Source organism: Lingula anatina, chromosome 7, assembly GCF_051362555.1.
Source record: "Lingula anatina isolate TDL-2025a chromosome 7, LinAna3.0, whole genome shotgun sequence".
Lineage (NCBI taxonomy): Eukaryota > Metazoa > Brachiopoda > Lingulata > Lingulida > Lingulidae > Lingula > Lingula anatina.
The window spans coordinates 23,039,204-23,063,105 of record NC_141773.1 but is presented as its reverse complement, the minus strand read 5'-3'; the positions used below and the strand labels follow the sequence as shown (position 1 = coordinate 23,063,105).

Below are 23,902 nucleotides of genomic sequence, written 5' to 3'. Positions count from 1 at the left end.
GAGAATCACTTTTGACATCATCAACGAGCTTTTACATGTTGTAACGTCCCCCCCTCCGTTTTGCATTCCAATACAACATTTTCACCTAATCTCTTCAGAAATTCACTTTGGAAGGGTTAGCGGTTATGTACCTGCCCTCCACCTTTATTTGATCCCCCCTACTACAATTATTTCTGTCAATTGTAAGAAACTTTAATCTAAAGATGACAAAACTACCGATACAGTGCATCGACGATGCATGGAAGCCGCCATATATGCCACTTCAGGTTGACCTACGCCGTACGCGAAGCTCGCGCTTCGCGCGACTGATGACGTCGCCACGTCAGAGTATAAATAGAGTGGCGCGCTGTATGAAAGAGAGCGTTTTTCACAGATTCGAGACAGCGAGCGTTTTACAGATTCGAATACAGACTGAGACCGGACTAAGAAGAGAGTTATCAGTAAGCGTTAGGGCAGCCCCTAGGGGCTAGCCCTGTTGTGAACCGTCTAAAATGACTTTAACTTTAATTTATAACTGTACTGAATTCCAGTGTATCAATTTCCATTAACGAATTAACTAATCTATGGGCTCCGACATGACTCCAGATTCGACTCAGTCTTTCACTTTACGTGCACAGAGAAGCATAACAGAACAACCTCACATCTTCAGTCTCAGATCAAAAGTGTCTTTATTATGGACAAGTTTCAAGTTATATACAGATTATCTACAGGGAATCTATGTGTACATGTGGCTGCTTCTTATTTACATACGTGTACATGTGGCTGCTACTTATTTACATACTAATTGTTGTGCAATATTAACAGGTGATATGCATCTGTCTCAAGCATAGGCCTACCTATGGGCCTTTACAGAAAATAATATTTAAATGTATACAGGACAGACGCAAATTAGATAATAACATGTTGATTAACTATGACTACACAATGTGGAATTTATGCAGGATTCCACAGCCCGCTCCATTTTTCTTCTCATTTTTAGGGGGGTCTTATTTTAGAGATTAAAATGTTTGGTAGATTGAACGGTAGATTGACGTAGAAGTTTTACGGAAACTTTATTCCAATGTAGCCATTCATTCTATGTTGTCATCTAGTGACCACGCCATTTCAGTCATAGTTAAGTTAGGCTGTCTTTTAGAGACAACGTCATGTTGTCAGTCATTCCATGTTGTCATTTAATGACCGCGTCATTTAAGTCATAATTAAGTTAGGTCGTCTTTTAGAGACAACGTCATGTTGTAGTCTGAGACAACGTCAGTCATTCCATGTTGTCACCTAATGACTGCGTCATTTAAGTCATAGTTAAGTCATGTTGTCTTCAAAGACAACGTCAGTTATTCCATGTTGTCATCTATTAACCACGTTATTTCATTTATAGTTAAGTTCTGTTGTCTGTTAGTGACAACGTTATGTTGTCTTCAGAGACAACGTCAGTCATTCCATGTTGTCATCCAATGACCACGTCATTCCAGTCATAGTTAAGGCATGTTGTTTGATTTAGATATAACGACGTACATGTATGGTCAGATTTTGCGCTTGCGATGAAGCTTAGTTTAACTATAGCGTAACTTAACGCTAGGTCCTTGTTTTGTGTTATCTACTAATGGAATCAGTGTTCAGTGTTACCCTAGTATATGGGGGGAGGATTTTACTGTACGCATGATAAGTTGTTACGATAGTATATGGGGGGAGAGATTTAACCGTATTTATCTAAAGTTATAAGACTTTGTAGGGGAGGGCGGTTTTTAAGGAAATAATGGTATGCACGCTGGCAATCTATGTCGGCTATGGAAAGACAAGGTTGGCATAGTGAGTCTTTTAGAGGGAGTTAGGGACCTCTTTAAATTTCTCTAGCTAGTGTAGACAATGCTAAGATATAAGACCATTGTAAGAAGAAAATTTAATAGTCGAATAACCAGTGTTTAGCACAGTGCATAGTGGGAGAGTTACTCTCCGGTTAAGATTACTAATCAACGTGATTTGAGTTTCTTTGAGTTAACAGTTGGCTGGGCAGAACCTCTTCAGTGTCTTCCGGGCCATGGGCTTATGCAGCATAACGGTCTGGGACCCCTTGGTAGAGCTGTGCCAAGGATGTTGCAATTATTGTGTATGACGACCCCGGGTGAAAAGCCGGCCGGGTCCGGGGCGCCATAGTAGAGCGGATGTCCACTTGGGTCTGATGCCGAGTTCCAGCCCAAGAGTGTTCCTCCCGTGTGAAGGGAGTCGAGTTACCCCGTGTGAAGGGGCAGATTTTGCTTTTGTTTCTTTAGTTCAGTGTGTCCATCCGGAGGAGTCGAGTGGATGCCAGCCGACTGTGACCTTAGAAACGGAGACGTGGTGAAGATTGTCCAACCCCTGCCATGGGACAAAAGGCCGTAGCAGGCTGATCCCTTAAGGTACTTCCCTGCGAACCCCCCGTCCCCGCCCATGCGATTTCGGAGATTTCACACGGAACAGACGGTGCCCAGGGAGTGGAAAATGTGGGCTTGTGATATGCGAAGATTAACCTTGCTCTTTCGGTGCCAACGATCACTGGTCTCGAGTCAAAGGGTTTCATCGCCGCCAAGATCTCCACTGATTGGTTTGAAGGCCGCGTCGATCCCCTGCGCCCTCGTCACTGGTGACCGGAAAGATTGTCAGTATTGAGTTGGTATCACTTGATCCGCACCCTAGCGTATTTCTGGTAGAGAGTATCGCCGCGTCCACATCAGAGCTGGTGAAGCTGGAATCGGGCTGTCGGGAGAGGGTGCACACTGAGAGCTGACTTGGATTCCCCTAGCGACTGCGGCCGTGCGATGCGGTATGAGCTCTCTACCATAAGGACAACATCTTGAAGAGAGAATAACGGAACGGACAACTAAGAAAATAACGTGTTTGAGCCTGTCGGCGGTTAGTGCTGAGATCATTTCTTGACCACTTCACTATAAGCCGTCGGGTTCGTCAGCAGCCACGACGCTACTATAAGAAGACTACACGAGCCACGATGCAACCATAAGATGACTACGTACGATAATCCATATGAGAAGATACGCGATCTGCGGGAACCGCTGTGCTACCCATAAGAAGATTACGTGAGCCACGACGCTGCCATAAGATGACTACATACGATAATCCATATGAGAAGATACGCGATCTACGGAAACCGCTGCGTTACCCATAGGAAGACTACGCGAGCCACAACACTACCAGAAATGTCTTCGTTGTCTTCGTTTTACTACCCAGATGCTGTCATCGCGCGCAACATTTGAAAGTTATGAACTTTGATGACCATAAGTCACGTCAAAGGATATTTGGAAGTGCATGAACTATTGTGGCCATAAGTCACGTTTATATTGCATTAATTTTTGTATTCAATGTTTGGAGTTTTAATAATCATATTGGAAATGTAATACATGTTTTTTTTATTTCCGAGGGTTGGGGATAGACTTTCCCCAAGGAACAGATAAAATCAATCCCACACCGCGTCGGGGTGTCGTCGCCAACTCGAGTCGGACGGCTGCTTCGCATTACAATATCATCCACAAATATAGAGAGTGTCTTCCTGCTTGACACCTTTCATCGTTGGAAAACAATCAGTTAAGCCATTGAAAGTTTTTGCACATGCTCCCCCTACGTTGAGTTTTAGTAATTTATAGAGGAGACCTTTCCTCCATACACTATCAAAAGCTTTACTCATATCTACAAAGCAGGCATATAAACATTTCCTAGATCTTGTTAACTTCGTGACTATAGATTTCAGGACAAATAAGTTATTGGAGGTGCTATGTCCTTCCATGAAACCAGTTTGGTTGGGTTGAGGGACACTCTGTTGTGAGCATATCTTTTTCAGTCTTGAAAGCAGAATAGAATTATATTATTTTCCTACACAACTTGATATAGAGATACTGCAGTAATTGTCTACATTACTGGGATCACCAGATTTATGAAGGGGAACAATGAAACTTTTATTCCATATTTTTGGGTATTGTTTACTCAAAAATACTGCATTGAATAGTTTATGCAGTACTTGTACTATGATTGCCGTACTAGCTTTCAGCATTTCATTGGTGAGTCTATCTTCACCCGGAGATTTGCCTGTCCTTAGAGTCTTGATTAGCTTAAGTATTTCAGCTTGTGTTATTTCATGATCTAAACTGTCAAAATTTGCATTTTCAGCCTCTTTTTACTGGCAACTGAGACTCAAGCATTGTTTAAAGTTGTCGTCGTATTTGCCTAAATCAGCACTGCTGCTGAGTTTTTTAAAATGTTCAAAAAAAGTTAGGGGATCAACATGCTCTGTAGAATTTGATTTATTTTAACTAGTGTTTAGATCTTGTACAGTTTGCCAAAAAGCCTTTGGATCTTTCCCTTCCATATTTTGAAGTTTTTCAAGGAGGCTCGCCTTATATTCATAAGAGGCTTTTTTGCAGGTTCTTTTGTTATGTACAGACACAGATGTGTCTGTACATATTGCCATCATCTGCGTCTGTCGTCGCCGTCGTCGCCGTGCACTTTTACCGATAACACGATAAGTGGAAAACCATTTTACCTTTTGACTTGAAACTTGCAGAACTGATGAATATTCATAATACGCAGGTCAAGTTCGAAAATCAGCATGATCGGGTCACTTTTAGGGAATTTATGCTGTTTTTTCACTTTTTTCAGCATATATGCAGCACCGATAACACGATAAGTGGAAAACCATTTTACCTTTTGCCTTGAAACTTACAGAACTGATGAATATTCATAATACGCAGGTCAAGTTCGAAAATCAGCATGATCGGGTCACTTTTAGGGAATTTATGCTGTTTTTTCACTTTTTTCAGTATATATGCAGCACCGATAACACGATAAGTGGAAAACCATTTTACCTTTTGCCTTGAAACTTACAGAACTGATGAATATTCATAATACGCAGGTCAAGTTCGAAAATCAGCATGATTGGGCCATTTTTAGGGAATTTATGCTGTTTTTTCACTATTTTCAATATAAATACAACACTGATAACACAATATAAGAAAAACGGATTGGCCAATTGTAATCATACTCACAGGAGTGGTCAATCTTACTAAAACGCAGGTTGAGTTCGAAAATCAGCATAATCAGGCCATTATTTTAGAAGTTATACTGTTTTTCACATTTCCTCAGATTCAATTATTAGGCATGTTAACAGTCTCATTATTTAACTAATAAGATGCCTAAAAGTGTTTGTTTGATATTTCCTGCATCTTTACAACATTGTTAGTTGATTATGTAAAAATGATGGTAAACTTGTTATCATGTATTGTGTAATAAAGTGTCAAAAATGGAAATAAACTCATATCATTGCAGTTTGTCAGATTCAATCATCCACTATGTTCAGAATCTCAGAATGGAGGAAATTGGACATTTAACACTGTTCTATTGATACTTTTCCCATCTCATCAATTTTCTTAGTTGGTCATATAAAATGGTAGTAAAATGTTTATTTTGTTTTATGTTAAAAAAGTGTTAAAAATGGAAATAAACCCATTTCAGAACAGTGCTGTCTTGTTTACATTTTGGCATTTTCAAGGCGTGACTTTGAAGTTCCATGGGCCTGAAGACCTTTGCTAGTCACATTTTCTGAATATCTGTGAAACAAATATTTTATAATTAAAAATTGATGGTCATTAAGCTGTTAAACATTATGTAATATTGCATCAAAATTTGAAGAAACCCCTATTTTGGGCACTGCTTCCATGATGACCATTTAAGGAAAATCATGTCACTTACTGTTCTCAAACTTACAGGAAAGAAACATGGGACTAAAATACAGCTTCAGTAGGCAATGCAGTCTGTTCTTTTGCTTGTCACATTTTCTGAATGTCCATGTTACTAATATTTTATTAATAACATTTGATTGTCATTATGCTGTTAAACATTATGTAATGTTGCATCAAAATTTGAAGAAACCCCTATTTTGGGCACTGCTCCTATGATGACCATTTAAGGGAAATCATGTCACTTACTGTTCTCAAACTTACAGGAAAGAAACATGGGTCTAACATACAGCTTCAATAGGCAACGCAGTCTGTTTGGTAAATTTTTCTGGCAATTTAACAGTTTTTTGTGAAAATTTAATTTTTCACTTATTTGCATCTTTATTTTCTGTTCTTTGTCTGTACATTTGACAGCTATGCTGCCTTGTATTTATTTAGGGATTTATAAAAAGTCCCCACCACAACTGGGTCATTTGGGTATTTACTTCTAGATTTCCCTAAAGCTTTTAGTTCTTGTTTCATTTCTAGCAGAGATTTTGTGTACCACACTTTTTTTTCTTACTGGTCGTTTCCTTTTCAATTGCCTAATGCAACATAGTGATTTGTCTGCTGCAGATTTCATTATGGCGTTAAATCTAGTTACTAGCCTGATGAGTTACCTGATGAGTTGTGCATAATGTTGATTTTGCTGTTATATTGCATCAAAACTGACAAAATAACCTATTTTTGCGCAATTATTTCCTGCTTTTTGTTTGTGCATTTCAAATCTTTGCTGCCCTGTTTACATTTACGTATTTTTTTATTTTTACATCCTTGGATATATAAAATATTTACATTTTCAAGCATCGTGAAATGATAACGGTATAAAACTTTATTTTTGCATTTGTATGAAACATTTTTACATTTGCTAAAAATTCATTATTGGCATTTTGCTATTTTATATATTTTTTTACTTAATGGTGCACAGTCAGATTCACATATTTTGATTATTTTCCATTTTATTGCAGAGATCTATGTCCCCTACCAATGTGCTGATGGCTACTTTGGCTGGCATTGCAAGTTTCAGTGCCAGTGTGCTACAGATGGAGAAGTGTGTGACAAAAAAACTGGCTTCTGTCCTAGTGGTTGTGCTGGAAACAACTGGGGACCTGGATGCTTGCTAGGTTAGCCAGACACGAGCTTTTTCCACGGAAACTCAGAATTCTGCATTTTTTTTTTATTCATTTCTGATGCTTCCTGAGATTCGTCAAGATTTGCAATAAAATCTTGGGGTGGGTCCCATGATAAATACTCAAGATTTTTTTAAAATCTAAATTCATGTCTGGTAAACAATAGAATACTTATTGTACCACCAGCGCTAGCGCTGGCGGTACACATGGTTTCGGTCCCATCCGGATTGTCCGCCAGCTCCGCCGGACGTCTACCGTTACCGCTTCTCCTCCTAGACGGTAAGGGCCCCGTACCCATCTTTTGGATTTAGGTCACCTATAATCTCAACTCGTTCCACGTAAAATTTGGGCTTTGTCGGTATTGGGGTCTGGGTGTGGCACTCATTGCAATGCACCCTTGTCGAAAAATGGCAAAATTAAATGCTAATTATCTACCCAACGGAAGGGGTTATGGGAAAAATTTCTACTGACGGCTTTCCAAAAGTCATATGTGTAGATTTCAAATATGCCCTTTGATTTGACCTTTGACCTTTACTTCAAGGTCAAACAGGCCAAAATTTTCAAAAAAAAAATTTTTTTAAGAAAAAAATTTTTTTTGCCCTGTTATTCACACCGATAATATTATTGGAAAGTGTTACCCTTCAGGTCATCTTTCATCTCCGTGAATTTGGGGTCAATCGGTGCATTTTCACGGGAGTAGCAGCCATAAGATGCCGAAACTGAAAACTGTCTCTAATTCGGGGACTGTTAATGCTAGAGACCCATTCTTTTTTGCATTTTGTAGAGCATGTAGAGCCCAACACTGGAGGTGGTCTCTGTTTTTTTTGTATTCCAAATGGTTTTCGAGTTACGCTATCAAAAAGTACATATTGGTGGTGAAAGCAAAATGTGCAGTACGGTATAGTGAGGCGGCTAAGCCAAAAAATTGTGCAATAGATGATAAAAGCATGAAACTTTCCACGATGAATGACCATTGGGTGTTTGTCTTTTTTGGATCGAGGGGCAACTCCAAAATTCATTAGTACTCGGATGAGCGGCTTTCTTAAATATTCATCGTGGAAAGTTTCATGCTTTTATCATCTTTTTCATCTTTCTGGATATAATTTGGACTTAACCGCCTGACTAGTAATGGATAATAAATTTTGAACTCTGGAAAAATAAAACATAAGGCTTGGCAAAGCAGACAACTTGTGGTCATAATTGACATTATTTCATCAAATTTGAACTTTTGGAACTTCAGAGTACCTCCCATTTCAAGAATTTTGACCAAAATGACCTTTTCTTTATTTTAATTTTTTCTGTAGGAAATTTATGGCACATTATGGGAACTCTAAAATTATAACATTTAGTCCCTTATATCTCCAAAACTGGCAGAGATAGGTCCATAGTTACTATTGAACTTGAATAGGAAGTCATACACTGGCCATCTAAATGTGACCTTGAAATTGACCTTTGACCTACTTTTCACCATGAACTGAACTTTGCAAATTTTTTTCCATTTTATCTCTAAAACTGGCAGACAAAAAAGACAACTTTCAAATTGTTAGCGAAAGTTCATTCCCAATGCGAAAGAGATGAGGACGCGATTTTCATATTTGAGTCTTCGTTGGCCAAAAAGCAAGGAAGAACGTAATTTTCGTATTCTCAGTGGGGGATCGTTGCAATCATATATTCATTCAATGGCTTTTGTTTAGAAAGATCGTCAACTAGTGACACAACCCCTCCCCCTTCTTTTTCCTTCCCATATGAATGCTCATACTCCAGCTGGTGGTACAATACCAGGAGGCGGTATCGCCTCTCTGATCCTCTAGTTGATAAACTGTTGTAATAACATCAAGAAAATAACAAACTCTCTGTAAAGAGCTCAAGTATATTCTAACATATTGAAATATTTTGAGGCCACATTAAGGCTATAGCCAAATCAATCATTATTAAATGCATGATTACAAAATGATGATTTGCACCAATGCTGGCTTTAGACAAATGGGAAAAGAGAAATTTCTAATTGGAAAATTATAGATATACTAGTAAATGGTAGCCTTGTATTTAAAATATTTTGGGATAAATTTTACAATCTGTAACAGTCTGCTGGTATTATATTTCTTTAAGATTCAACATGCTATTATGACTGCTGTGATAATGAAGGGAAAGGGGGCATCCAATATGCTGGGAAGGTATCAGGAGATGGCACATCAACATGTAGATTGTGGACTAATCCCATATATGGGTTTTTCATAAAGGATGATCATGTTCCTGAAATGAACTTACACTTAGCAAAGAACTACTGCAGGAATTTTAAAGGGCTTCCAATAAGTAAACCCTTTTGTATTACTAATGACATGAGAGTTATTTACTGTGATATAAGAAAATGTGGTGAGTACAGGTGTGTGACATTAAAGTTAGATTTAAGAAATGCATGATTATTCCAAAATTTCCAAATGGTCTTTCCTTTTGTGGGCAAGGGCTTTTTATCTTCATCCAAGTATACTAAGCTTGTATTTGATGTGATCATGAATTTATTTTCCAGTTACATGTATAAACCCAAGTATAAAACTATTTTGCTCGTAGTTTATTTCTGCAACAGTCCCATTCTGTGATGCCACTGCTTTGGTTTATAATTTAAAAATCAAAACGACCTTGTCTTTTCAATCATATAGAATGTCCTGATTACCGCTTTGATGGCCAGAACAACTGTGACAAGGACTGTAGATGTAGAGACAGCAATGAGGTGTGTAATAAGGAAACAGGTGCCTGTACAAGTAGATGTTCTGTGGGATGGGGAGGAACACTCTGCCAGGACTGTAAGTACTTAGAGCTTGCAGTTCCAGTGTCAGTGACATTGAGAAGTGTCTTAATAATGAGCTTAAATTTAATTCACATTTAGAATTTAAAAGTTATCATTTTGAAATAGTAATAATGTAGAAGAGCTCATTCTGGAGTAATTTCTGTTTTTGCTCTGGGTTGAGTAGTCTTAGGCTTGCTACCTATATGAGTTGTTTTTAAATTAAATCATATGCAGTTTGGCACAAGTAAATAAAAATGAGATTATTTTTTATCACTGGCAAAAAAAATGATGTGAGAAATTACAAAGAAAGAGTGTCTTACTCAGTGAAGAATGATGAAAGAAAATCTACCAGATCATAATTAAGATCAAAGGATGGTTTGCCTCCAAAATAATTTCAAAATGTATGTCCCAAACAATGAGAATTTTTTTATTGTACCACCAGCGTAGGCGCTGGCGGTACACATGGTTTTAGTCCCGACCCGTATGTTCCGCTGGCTTCTGCGGCTCCGCCGGCTCCTGCGGCTCCGCCGCCAAGTCACCGTTACCGCTTCTCCTCCTAGACGGTAAGGGCCTCCATACCCATATCTTGGATTTAGGTCACCTATAATCTCAACTCGTTCCACGTAAAATTTGGGCTTTGTCGGTATTGGGGTCTAGGTGTGGCACTCATTGCAATGCACCCTTGTCCAAAAATGGCAAAATTAAATGCTAATTATCTCCCCTACGGAAGGAATTATGGGAAATTTTCTACAGACAGCTTTCCAAAAGTCATATGTGTAGATTTCAAATATGCCCTTGGATTTGACCTTTGACCTTTATTTCAAGGTTAAACGGGCCAAAATTTTCAAAAAAACAAAATTTTTGCCGAAAAAAAAATTATTTGCGGTCTTATTCAGACACCACACAGATTACAGTACACCTTATTAAAAACTAAAATGAACTATATGATATTTACTGATAGGCTATTCTAAAAATATGAGTTTTCAAAAGCTTTTTAAAAGTATCTATGTCACCTGCTGCTCGTATTTCAGAGGGTAAGGTGTTCCAAACTTTGGGTGCATATATCATAAATGCCCTTTCACCGTAAAATTTACCAGCTTTTTTCTCTAAGACACTGTGTTCTAAAAGTAAATGACTAAAAGTTGAAGACCTGGTAACTCTTCCATGCTGATGTTGCTTCATAAGTTCTGAGATATAAAGTGGTTTATTCTCAGTGACTGCTTTAAAAATGACACATAAAAATTTTAAATAAAATTCTCTCTCTTACTGGAAGCCAGTGAAGTTCCATCAAAACAGGTGTTATATGCTCTCGGCTGTTCCATCCCATTTTATTAATCTCAACTCGTTCCACGTAAAATTTGGGCTTTGTCGGTATTGGGGTCTAGGTGTGGCACTCATTGCAATGCACCCTTGTCCAAAAATGGCAAAATTAAATGCTAATTATCTCCCCTACGGAAGGAATTATGGGAAAAATTTCTACAGACAGCTTTCCAAAAGTCATATGTGTAGATTTCAAATATGCCCTTGGATTTGACCTTTGACCTTTATTTCAAGGTTAAACGGGCCAAAATTTTCAAAAAAACAAAATTTTTGCCGAAAAAAAAATTATTTGCGGTCTTATTCAGACACCACACAGACTTAACTAATAATATTAATGGAAAGTGTTACCCTTCAGGTCATCTTTCATCTCTGTGAATTTAGGGTCAATCGGTGCATTTTCACGGGAGTAGCGGCCATAAGATATTGAAACTGAAAACTGTCTCTAATTCGGGAACCGTTAATGCTAGACACCCATTCTTTTTTGCATTTTGTAGAGCATGTAAAGCCCAACACTGAAGGTGGTCTCGGTTTTTTTGTATTCCATACGGTTTTCGAGTTACGCTGTATCAAAAAGTACATATTGGTGGTGAAAGCAAAATGTGCAGTACGGTAATGGATAATAAATTTTGAACTCCGGAAAAATAAAACATAAGGCTTGGCAAAGCAGACAACTTGTGGTCAAAAATGACATTATTTCATCAAATTTGAACATCTGGAACTTCAGAGCACCTCCCATTTCAAGAATTTTGACCAAAATGACCTTTTCTTTATTTTAATTAATTTTTTCTGTAGGAAATTTATGGCACATTATGGTAACTCCAAAATTATACCATTTAGTCCCTTATATCTCCAAAACTGGCAGAGATAGGTCCATAGTTACTATTGTACTTGAATAGGAAGTCATACACTGGCAATCTAAATGTGACCTTAAAATTGACCTTTGACCTACTTTTCACCATGAACTGAACTTTGCAAATTTTGCTTCCTTTTTATCTCCAAAACTGGCAGAGGTAGGTCCATAGTTTCTATTGAAGTTGAATAGGAAGTCATATACTGGCAATCTAAATGTGACCTTAAAATTGACCTTTGACCTACTTTTCACCATGAACTGAACTTTGCAAATTTTGCTTCCCTTTTATCTCCAAAACTGGCAGAGATAGGTCCATAGTTACTATTGAAGTTGAATAGGAAGTCATATACTGGCAATCTAAATGTGACCTTAAAATTGACCTTTGACCTACTTTTCACCATGAACTGAACTTTGCAAATTTTGCTTCCCTTTTATCTCCAAAACTGGCAGAGATAGGTCCATAGTTACTATTGAACTTGAATAGGAAGTCATATACTGGCAATCTATATGTGACCTTAAAATTGACCTTTGACCTACTTTTCACCATGAACTGAACTTTGCAAATTTTACTTCCCTTTTATCTCCAAAACTGGCAGAGATAGGTCCATAGTTACTATTGAACTTGAATAGGAAGTCATATACTGGTAATCCAAATGTGACCTTAAAATTGACCTTTGACCTACTTTTCACCAAGAACTGAACTTTGCAAATTTTGATTCCCTTTTATCTCCAAAGTTACGCTGTATCAAAAAGTCATATTGGTGGTGAAAGCAAAATGTGCAGTACGGTAATGGATAATAAATTTTGAACTCCGGAAAAATAAAACATAAGGCTTGGCAAAGCAGACAACTTAATAATAATAATAATAATAATAATAATTTATTTTTCTATGGCGCATTCCATTTAAAATCTCAATGCGCCTTACAACATTCACTTAAAAGAGCTAAATAACACAATACTAATATAAGAACACATTACAATTTTAAAGGACTAAGAACTAATTTAAAGAACCAATTATTCATATTCTAAAATGATAAGAACCTAAAGTGACAACATTTAAAATTAATCATAAAATTACAGTACACCTTATTAAAAACTAAAATGAACTATATGATATTTACTGATAGGCTATTCTAAAAATATGAGTTTTCAAAAGCTTTTTAAAAGTATCTATGTCACCTGCTGCTCGTATTTCAGAGGGTAAGGTGTTCCAAACTTTGGGTGCATATATCATAAATGCCCTTTCACCGTAAAATTTACCAGCTTTTTTCTCTAAGACACTGTGTTCTAAAAGTAAATGACTAAAAGTTGAAGACCTGGTAACTCTTCCATGCTGATGTTGCTTCATAAGTTCTGAGATATAAAGTGGTTTATTCTCAGTGACTGCTTTAAAAATGACACATAAAATTTTAAATAAAATTCTCTCTCTTACTGGAAGCCAGTGAAGTTCCATCAAAACAGGTGTTATATGCTCTCGGCTGTTCCATCCCATTTTAGTTACCAGCCTAGCTGCAGAATTTTGAATTAATTGAAGTTTGTTCAGATGATTTTTGCCTAAACCATATAAGAGACTGTTGCAATAATCAAGCTTAGAAGTAATGAAAGCATGGACTAGTTTTTCAGTTGAAGTTTTGTCCAGTAAGTCACGTATCTTACTAATTCGCCAAAGTGAGTATGATGCCGATTTGCAAATTTCAGAGATCCGTCTATCCATAGTTGCATACTGATCAAAGGTGACACCTAAATCTTTCACATAGCTAGATGGATTGATGTTGACACCACCGATACAAATATCAGATTTCATTTCCCCTGTCTGGCTTAGACCTTGATGTAAACCATATTAGTTCAGTTTTTCCATCTACTTTTCACCATGAACTGAACTTTGCAAATTTTGATTCCCTTTTATCTCCAAAACTGGCAGAGATAGGTCCATAGTCTCTATTGAAGTTGAATAGGAAGTCATATACTGGCAATCTAAAAGTGACCTTAAAATTGACCTTTGACCTACTTTTCACCATGAACTGAACTTTGCATATTTTGCTTCCACTTTATCTCCAAAACTGGCAGAGATAGGTCCATAGTTACTATTGAACGTGAATAGGAAGTCATATACTGGCAATCTAAGTGTGACCTTGAAATTGACCTTTGACCTACTTATTATCATGAACTGAACTCTGCTAATTTCTTTCTCTTTTAACTCCAAACCTGGCAGAGATAGGCCCATATTTACTATTGAAGTTGAATAGGAAGTCATATACTGGCAATTTACTGTGACCTTGGACTTGACCTTTGACCTACCTTGCGATGAACTTAACTTTGATTGTACCATTTTTAGTAATATATATATTTTTTGCATATTTTGAAAATTCTTGTTGATTGCTTTTTTACAGCTTGTCAAGCACAAGACTGGTGGCTGTGTTCCTTATTTTGTATATGTGGGGGTCTATATAAATGCGCTTGCTCCAGCTGGTGGTACAATATTCGGAGGCGGTATCGCCTCTCTGATCCTCTAGTTTATTCTTGCTGTTTGCAAACTGTGACAAGGACTTTTTCTGTAGGTACACTTGGTGAAAAACCTTCAGCCACATCAACAGTCACTAGTATCACAGTTCGTTGGAATAGGAGAATGTGTAATAGGTCTGGTGTGCAAGGAATCCAGTATGTATTAGAATACACTAAACTACCTGGTGGTACATGGCAATATATAGACAGGAGTGGAGAAGATTGTGATATCAAGTGTGAGGTTACTGTTTCCTACCTGCTGCCTGATATGGTATACCTGGTGAGGGTAAGGATAAGAAAAGATGATAATCAACCTGGCCCCTTTTTGAAGGATGAAACCACTCGAGTTAAAACAACGTGTGGCAGTAAGTACTGGTTGTGCCTGTAAGTCGTGCAACAATACATATTCATTAATTTATAAACATATTTATTCTGTACTCACGCCCTTCTGTACTAGATTGTGTTTATAAACATGCATAATTAAGCTGACAGTAGATTGTGCGGGTAGCAAACAATAGGGATGTGAACTCCCACAGGGACTTACATGTAGCAAACAGAGGAGGAGCGTACATGAAAATTATTCATCAGGTGACCCTTGGAGATGGGAGTCCGTCCTCTCCAAACACGACGGGAAGTAAATTGATGTGCAGTATAATCTGACTTAATGAACAGCTTTTACCTTGACAGTATATATTGTACCTTGCTCTAGGATGAATGTTTACTTTCCGAATATGTCCTCCCAGTGTTTTGTTTGGTTCTTACTATCACACCCATTCTTACTAGCACGCCCATTGTAATCCAACACATAGGAATATTTTGAAAGACTTTCAAAGATGATAGCCCATTGTTGTTACCCAGTATCATGGACCAGCATATATATATATAATATATGTATATATGTAAAATCAAATTTAGATACATAGATAGATAGATAGATAGATAGATATAATCAAGTATGATTAAAGTGATAATAACTCTTCGTTTCGGCCAAAAATGAATTTTCCTGGAGTAAACAACAATTTTCCCATATTTACTAATGGTTAATGAATCCATTTTTACATTCAAAGTTAGTCCCCGGTTTTTTTCTAAAAAGTTTGTTTTTTTGTTAAAATCTCTTAAGAGATTTTAACAGAGTATAGTCAACAATGGAGGTCACGTGGTCTAAAGACAAGCTCAGATATCAGAATAATAGCTATAACTGCCGTTTTTGTGGTAAAACAGAATATATTATATTTCTATTGGTCATTCACAAATGTTTTTATTGTGAAATATAGATCTCATACCAAGAGTTATTATCCCTTTAAACTTAATTGTACCACCAGCGTTAGCGCTGGCGGTACACATGGTTTCGGTCCCGTCCAGATCGTTCTGCCGGCTCCGCCGGACGGCTACCGTTACCACTGTAACTGCAGCCAGTAATGTTAGTTAGTGATTGCGATAGATGCTCTCACAAGATTGCGACGGAAGTATGCATTTTTTGTTTGCGTTTATTTTACTACGCGGGAAAATAAGTTCTGCACGAAGATAGCTTACTTAACTTATCTTTTACACTTTGTGATTGTGTTTCTTTAAATTATTATTGTCTTTTGGTTTTCATTATTTACATTTTTGCAGTTAAATATATACATATTTTTTACATTGTTAAAACGCAGTCATTTTTGTTCTTCCGGTACTATTTCTTGTTATAAGATGTCCGAAACCATGTGGTTTCATGCAAAAGAGCGCTTCACATTTAACAGATATTTCTTAAGTCAAGGTAATTTATTCTATCTTTTTTATTATATAACAATAGTTAAAGGCTAATAATTTAAAATTCAAAAGTAACAATAATGTCCAAACCTAGAAGTAAGTCTTATAACTTAAGTGTGTAAGCGAAAGCGTGTAAGCGAAAGCCCTTATTAGAAAAACTGTATAACAAGTTAATGAGTATACTTAGATTGTAACGCAACGAAAGGTAAAATAATAACGAACGAAGTCTAAGTACTATATTTGTTTATTATTACAGGATTACAGTAAAGGGTATAGACATCAACGTTTTCACTGTTAAACTAATGGAGATCATGACTTGTATTTACGGAAGAATAAAAAGAATACAACTGCAATATGAGCCTCCGTTATAGTGAAAACGAGTCAACCAATTCCCTAACGAAGAAAAGAACTGTAACGATGACAGAAAAGGGAAAGGAATATTCTGTTGAGATACAAGGTAAAAGATGTAAGCGACTCTTTGGAGAACTGTCAAAAATTATGGAACGGTGCAATGCCATAATTAAAGAAGGTGGTAGCAGTACACTACTCAGAGAAGAATATGCAGAATGGTTGCAGAATTGTGACCAATATTTTGAAATTGAAGATAATTTGTTGAAATTACAAAGCCATTCTGACACGTCAGTTATTGATGAGCCTCGCAGAAAAATATTATTGGAATTCAAGAGAATTATGGAGCAGAAATTATCATCAGTCACTGAGCACACTGAAGACTCTAAATCAGTCAGTACCAGATCAAGCACCAGTTCTCGTGGCTCCTCAAGGTCAAGTCTTCTGAAATTGGAAGAAGCACAGAAACAAGCCGAGTTGAGCATTCGTGCATCAGCCATGAAAGTCAAGCAGGAATTGGAGCGAGCAAGGTTAGAATTGAAATTTAAAGAGGAGGATTTAGAAATACAGACTAGTTTACGTGTATCTCAGGCTAAAGTTGATGCTTTAAATGAGTTTGACAAGATACACGTGCCCTCAGTTTCCCTGCCAGTGACCACAGAAGCATACACAACAGATGTTTCCCTGCCTGCAACTGCAGCTGTACACGTGCCCTCTGCTTCCCTGCCTGTGACTACAGCTGTTTACACGCCTGAGGTTTCAGTGCCTGTGTCTGCAGCTGCCACAACACCTGAGGTTCCCGTGCCTGTGACTGCAGCTGTGCGCCTGCCCTCAGTTTCCCTGCCTGTGACTACAGCTGTTTATACACCCGAGGTTTCTGTGCCTGTGACTACAACTGTCTTACCACCAGAGGTTCCCCTGTCAGCGACTACAGCTGTTTATACATCAGAGGTTCCCGTGTCAGCGACTACAGCTGTTCATGCACATGTGATGTCCGTGCCTGCGACTGCATCTGTCTATACTCCAGCTGCTTCCCTACCTGTGACTGCAGCTGTGCGTGTACCCTCAGTTTCCCTGTCTGCACCTGATGTTTCCGTGCCCATAGCTACAACTGCACACATGCATGCAGTCTCTACGCCTATGGCCACAACTGATCACACGCCAGCAGTTTCCCTCGATGGTTTAACAGAAGCTCTTCAACAGAGTTTGTCTTTAGGACGCCTACCTGTTCCAGAACCAAAGGTATTTGCAGGTAATCCATTGCTGTTTCCTGAATGGAAGAACTCCTTCTCTGTCTTAATTGGAAGAAAAGCCCTCAATGCTACTGAGAAACTCTTTTTTCTTAGGAAGTATACAGCAGGGCCTGCTGCTAAAATGATTCAGGGAGCTTTCTTAAGAACAGATGAAGCAGCATTTGATGATGCCTGGAGAAAGCTGAACGAAAGGTTTGGAGATGAGTTCCTGATACAGAAGTCTTTCAGAGAAAAGCTAGATAAATGGCCAAAGATTCCAGAAAAAGATGGAAATGCACTCAGAGACTACTCAGACTTTCTGAATGCTGTATGTGATGCCATGCCGCACGTCAAGGGACTCACAGTTTTGAACGATTATAGTGAAAACAGGAAAATGGTTAACAAGCTGCCACAGTTTGTATCACACAGATGGAATCGTCAAGTGACAAGGTCTATGAAGACTGAAGGCTACCCCTCCTTTCGTGACTTTTGTGCTTTCCTGTCAGAAGAATCAGAAGTGGCTTGCAATCCCATTACCTCTCCATTGGTGAACAAGGTGCATGATACGGTCAGAGCTCTAAATGTTAATGCTGGTGTAGCAGAGAAAAAATTGTGCACATATTGTGAGAAAGAAGGTCATTATATCTCTAGATGTCATGACTTTGGCGCTTTAACGATATCCAAGAAAAGGGAGTTTGTGGTGAAAAAGAATTTGTGCTTTGGATGTTTAGGACAGGGACACAGAAACAGTGACTGCAGAAGAAAACATGTATGTGGTACCTGTAAGGGCAAGCATCCAACCTGCATGCACGAAGAAAGGCAGCCACCTACCAGCAGAGAAACTCAAAGTGTAAATTCTCTCAAAGTCAATCAGCATCACCGTCAGAGTAGCACCACCATGATAGTGCCTGTTTGGGTGTCTACACAGGAAAATCCAGAACATGAGGTGTTGACCTACGCACTTTTGGATACACAGAGTGACACTACATTTTTATTAGAAGATACGGCTGCTGCTTTAAATGCTGAAACAGAGCATGCCACACTTAGTTTATCAACAATGTCAAGTCAAAAGTCCCTCATAGACAGCAAGAAAATCAGAAGATTGCGAGTAAGAGGATTCAAGTCTACTGAGACATTGGAGATTGATCAAGCATTCACTAGGGAGTTTATACCAGCTGACAGAACACAAATTCCTACGAGAAAAACTGTATCAGACTGGCAACATCTAAAGCCTCTTTTGAACAAGATTCCTCCCCTACAGACTTGTGATGTGGGTTTACTCATAGGTTTTAATTGTCCACGAGCACTGCTACCCAGAGATACCCTAGTTGGTGGAAATAGTGAGCCATATGCAGTGCAGACTATACTTGGGTGGAGTATTGTTGGCTGCTCTTCAAGAGATAACTTAGCTTCAGTTTGTCACCGTGTGACGACAAAGGAGGTGTTTCCTTGTATGCCAAGAGACGTTATTAATGCCTTAGAAAAGGATTTTGTTCACGACAAGACCGAAGTTGAGATGTCTCAAGAAGATTTGCAGTTTTTGAGAGTACAAGAAACCAATATACAGCAGTTGGATAATGGTCACATTCAGATGCCATTGCCATTCAGAAGACGACCAGCTCTCCCTGATAACAAGTCCCAGGCACTCCAACGCCTTGATCATCTGAGACGCAAGTTTGAGCGAGATCCAAGTTATCGTGAATCGTACATGAACATGGTGCAAGGTATTATAGACCGAGGTGAGGCTGAAGAAGCTCCAGATGATACCATTAAAGGAGAAGTATGGTACTTGCCACATCATGGAGTTTATCATCCACAGAAAGGAAAACTTCGTGTGGTATTTGATTGTTCTGCAACTTACAAACAAACCTCACTTAATCAACATTTGCTAAGTGGTCCCGACTTAACAAGTAGCCTTCTAGGAGTTTTGATTAGATTTAGAGAACACCCAGTGGCAGTAGCATGTGATATTGAAAAAATGTTTCATCAATTCCTAGTGCAAGATAACGACAGAAATTACCTGCGATTTCTGTGGTGGACAAATGGTGACATTACCAAGGAGCCAACGGTATTCAGGATGAAAGTACATCTTTTTGGGGCTACTTCATCGCCTGGTTGTGCCAATTTTGGTTTGAAATATCTTGCTAAAAGTTATGAGAATGAATACCCATTGGCAGCAGAATTTATTAAGCATAACTTCTATGTTGATGATGGTTTGACCAGCTCTGATGACGCAGATACCGCCATTCAGATTATCGATCAGGCAAGGAAATTGTGTGCCAGTGGAGGCATACGATTGCACAAGTTCTTGTCCAATAGCAGGGAGGTATTAGAAACGGTCCCAGAGTCTGAGCGTGCTACAGAGGTGAATGGTGTGGATTTGAATAAAGACAGATTGCCAGTTTCCACTGCATTGGGATTACAGTGGAATGTAGAAGATGATGTTTTTCAGTACAGAGCTTTTACCAGTGAAGTCAAGGCAAAAACACGCAGGGGAGTGCTATCTACAGTGGCATCCGTGTATGATCCTCAAGGCTTTCTATCCCCATTTATTCTTATTGGGAAGCAGATATTGCAACAAATGTGTAAAGAGAATTCTGCATGGGATGAAGGGCTTTCCAATGATCTTATGCCACAGTGGGAAAAATGGTCTGAAGAATTGAAGGATATTCAAAATATCAAGGTGGCCCGGTGTTTTATACCAAAGAACTTTGGAACAGTAACGCGAAGAAAACTTCATCATTTCTCTGATGCGAGTTTATCTGGATATGGACAATGTTCTTATATACGACTTGTGAACGAGAAAAACGAAGTACATTGTTCTCTTGTCATGTCAAAGGCCAGAGTAACTCCATTGAAGGTTATCACCCTACCAAGATTGGAGCTCAATGCTGCAGTAGTCTCTCTCAAAATGAGCAAAGTTCTTGAATCTGAGATGACAGAGAAGTACCGTCATTATTTTTGGACAGATTCAAGGATTGTGCTAGGTTACATAAACAATGACACACGCAGATTTAAAATATATGTAGCCAACAGAGTAGAGCTGATCAAAGAAGCAACTTCCCCACAGCAATGGCACTATGTAAGAAGTGAAGACAACCCTGCAGATCACGCATCAAGAGGTTTGTCAGTGGAGAAGTTGAGAGACTCCACCTGGTTTACAGGACCTAGATTTCTTTGGAATCCTGATTTAGAGATGGCTGACATGCCCCACAATGATGTACAGTTACCAGAAATGGACCTAGAGATCAAAATGTCTTCTGTAAGGAGTACACAGACAGTAGAAAAGAAATCCATGATAGAAAGACTCGAGAAATTTTCAGATTGGTCTAGAGCAGTCAGAGCAATTGCAAGGCTCAAAAGAAGAGCAAGAGGTATCAAAAATGCAAGTCTCACTACAGAAGAGGAAAGGCAAGAAACAGCCACATTCTTGATAAAATTAGCTCAAGAACAGAAGTTCGAGGAAAAACCTCCTAGTTCAACATTGAACCCCTTTAAAGACAATAAAGGAGTAATTTGTGTGGGAGGAAGGCTAGGACAATCAAGTTTTGCCTTTTCTGTTCAGCATCCAGTAATATTACCCAAGGATAGCTATGTTTCAAAATTGATTGTATCTCATTTTCATAAACGCATTGGTCATATGGGCCGTGGTATGACTCTAAATGAAGTCAGAGCCAATGGATTTTGGATCCTTGCTGGAGGGAAGTTGACATCTGAAATTATTCACAGATGTGTTACATGCAGGAAAATGAGAAAACCAGTGGAAGAGCAGAAAATGGCAGATTTGCCTTCTGATCGTGTGGAAGCATCATGTCCATTTGAATATAGTGCCATGGATTGCTTTGGTCCTTTCATTGTGAAACAGAATAGGAAGGAGTTCAAACGCTATGGTCTGTTATTTACCTGTTTATGTTCTAGAGCAGTGCATGTTGAAATGCTGGACGACATGTCATCAGATGCGTTTATAAATGCTCTTAGATGTTTCATTTCTATTAGAGGAAAAGTTCGCCAGATCAGATCAGATCAAGGGAGCAATTTTGTAGGTGCAAAGAATGAATTCACAGCTGCATTAAAGGAAATGGATGCTCAGAAGGTAGCTTGTTACCTAGCCAATCAAGATTGTGATTTTCTTATGAATGCACCTCATTCTAGTCATGTTGGTGGAGTATGGGAGCGACAGATTCGTACTATAAGGAATGTATTAGCAGGAGTGATTAATCTCTGCCCAGGTAGATTGGATGATTCATCTTTACGCACACTGTTTTATGAAGCAATGGCAATCGTAAACAGCCGTCCTCTATCAATAGCCAATATCAATGATCCTGAGTGTGCAGAGCCCCTGACACCTAATCACATTCTTACAATGAAATCCAGTGTGCCACTACCACCCCCAGGAAATTTTGTTTCTCAGGACATGTATCTCAGGAAAAGATGGAGAAGAGTTCAGTTTCTCACACAACAGTTCTGGAGCAGATGGAGGAAAGAGTATCTTCAGAATCTTAACAAGAGACAGTGCTGGACAAGATGTAAGAGAAATATCACAGTGGGAGATATCGTTCTTGTTGTGGAACCTAATGTATCGCGAAACAGTTGGCCACTAGGCAGAGTGGTTGAATGTATTCCCAGCAAGGATAAATTAGTGCGCAAGGCCAAGATTTGTGTAGGAACTGATGACTTAAATTCACTGGGAAAACGTGAAACCAAGCCAGTTATTTTAGAAAGACCAATTCAGAAGTTAGTGCTTTTGATTGAAAGTTGTTAGTACTCTCTGAATGTAATTAGGACTGTAAGTGAGTGAGTTGCTCAATGACTAACCGTTTAAAACTTGTAGTTAAGTTTGAATGTTGATGTTGTGAGTTTTATTGTTTAAGGTAGGATATAAATTTTTTGGATTCATTCCCACTGTTTGAGTTGGTAACTTGGATCATGAATCCTTTAAAAAATGTCATTTCATTTTTAGTTCTCAGTCTTCACGGTGACTTGGAAAATAGACAAAGCTAGTTTCACAATAGGTCTAGGGCGTGAACGGTGAGTTATGGGTGTAAGAAAGTATGTTAGTGTACTATATTAAGGTGACATGTGGATTTACCTTAAGCAACAAGTTATAAAGGAAATTAAGGTAGAACATATAACCTTTACATGCAGCGGTTAATGTATTGATAGCAAATAGTGTTTATTTTGTGTTTATCATTTACTCCTTGATCTTTGGATCCAGTTTTACATTGGAAATGATTTTTTTTTTTTGTATTATATTTAATTTAATGCACTCTTAATGTTGTTAAAAATCTTAGATAGATTTTGGGGGGGTGTGTAACTGCAGCCAGTAATGTTAGTTAGTGATTGCGATAGATGCTCTCACAAGATTGCGACGGAAGTATGCATTTTTTGTTTGCGTTTATTTTACTACGCGGGAAAATAAGTTCTGCACGAAGATAGCTTACTTAACTTATCTTTTACACTTTGTGATTGTGTTTCTTTAAATTATTATTGTCTTTTGGTTTTCATTATTTACATTTTTGCAGTTAAATATATACATATTTTTTACATTGTTAAAACGCAGTCATTTTTGTTCTTCCGGTACTATTTCTTGTTATAAGATGTCCGAAACCATGTGGTTTCATGCAAAAGAGCGCTTCACATTTAACAGATATTTCTTAAGTCAAGGTAATTTATTCTATCTTTTTTATTATATAACAATAGTTAAAGGCTAATAATTTAAAATTCAAAAGTAACAATAATGTCCAAACCTAGAAGTAAGTCTTATAACTTAAGTGTGTAAGCGAAAGCGTGTAAGCGAAAGCCCTTATTAGAAAAACTGTATAACAAGTTAATGAGTATACTTAGATTGTAACGCAACGAAAGGTAAAATAATAACGAACGAAGTCTAAGTACTATATTTGTTTATTATTACAGGATTACAGTAAAGGGTATAGACATCAACGTTTTCACTGTTAAACTAATGGAGATCATGACTTGTATTTACGGAAGAATAAAAAGAATACAACTGCAATATGAGCCTCCGTTATAACCACTTCTCCTCCTAGACCGTAAGGGCCCTCGTACCCATCTCTTGGATTTAGGTCACCTATAATCTCAACTCGTTCCATGTAAAATTTGGGCTTTGTCGGTATTGGGGTCTGGGTGTGGCACTCATTGCAATGCACCCTTGTCCAAAAATGGCAAAATTAAATGCTAATTATCTACCCTACGGAAGGGGTTATGGGAAAAAT

General features: G+C 38.2%; 3 protein-coding genes across 3 annotated transcripts in view; all 3 read left to right on the top strand.

Annotated features, from left to right (window-relative positions):
• Positions 1-23,902, top strand: part of LOC106175659 (uncharacterized) — a 50,736-nt gene that overhangs the window by 3,475 nt on the left and 23,359 nt on the right. Inside the window, exons 4-7 of the mRNA XM_087018043.1 lie at positions 6,725-6,880; positions 8,996-9,259; positions 9,544-9,687; positions 14,400-14,708. Of these exons, the coding sequence (XP_086874169.1) occupies positions 6,725-6,880; positions 8,996-9,259; positions 9,544-9,687; positions 14,400-14,708 (873 nt within the window). The remainder of the gene's footprint in view (positions 1-6,724; positions 6,881-8,995; positions 9,260-9,543; positions 9,688-14,399; positions 14,709-23,902) is intronic.
• LOC147760916 (uncharacterized) lies at positions 15,750-20,843 on the top strand. Its single transcript, XM_087017039.1, has 3 exons — positions 15,750-16,099; positions 16,349-20,618; positions 20,780-20,843. Exons 2-3 carry the CDS (start codon positions 16,447-16,449, stop codon positions 20,841-20,843), a joined length of 4,236 nt encoding a protein of 1,411 aa, XP_086873165.1. The 5' UTR covers positions 15,750-16,099; positions 16,349-16,446.
• Positions 20,925-23,682, top strand: LOC147760915 (uncharacterized). The gene is made up of 2 exons (XM_087018054.1): positions 20,925-23,336; positions 23,586-23,682. The coding sequence occupies exon 1, from the start codon at positions 20,926-20,928 to the stop codon at positions 22,432-22,434; it is 1,509 nt and encodes a 502-aa protein (XP_086874180.1). The 5' UTR covers position 20,925; the 3' UTR covers positions 22,435-23,336; positions 23,586-23,682.

Coding starts and splice junctions, on each gene's coding strand:
- LOC147760916 (XM_087017039.1), top strand. CDS start 16,447: ATGAGCCTCCGTTATAGTGAAAACGAGTCAACCAATTCCCTAACGAAG. Junction 20,619..20,779: donor GAATCTGAGATGACAGAGAA/GTACCGTCATTA, acceptor ACAACCCTGCAG/ATCACGCATCAAGAGGTTTG.
- LOC147760915 (XM_087018054.1), top strand. CDS start 20,926: ATGTCTTCTGTAAGGAGTACACAGACAGTAGAAAAGAAATCCATGATA.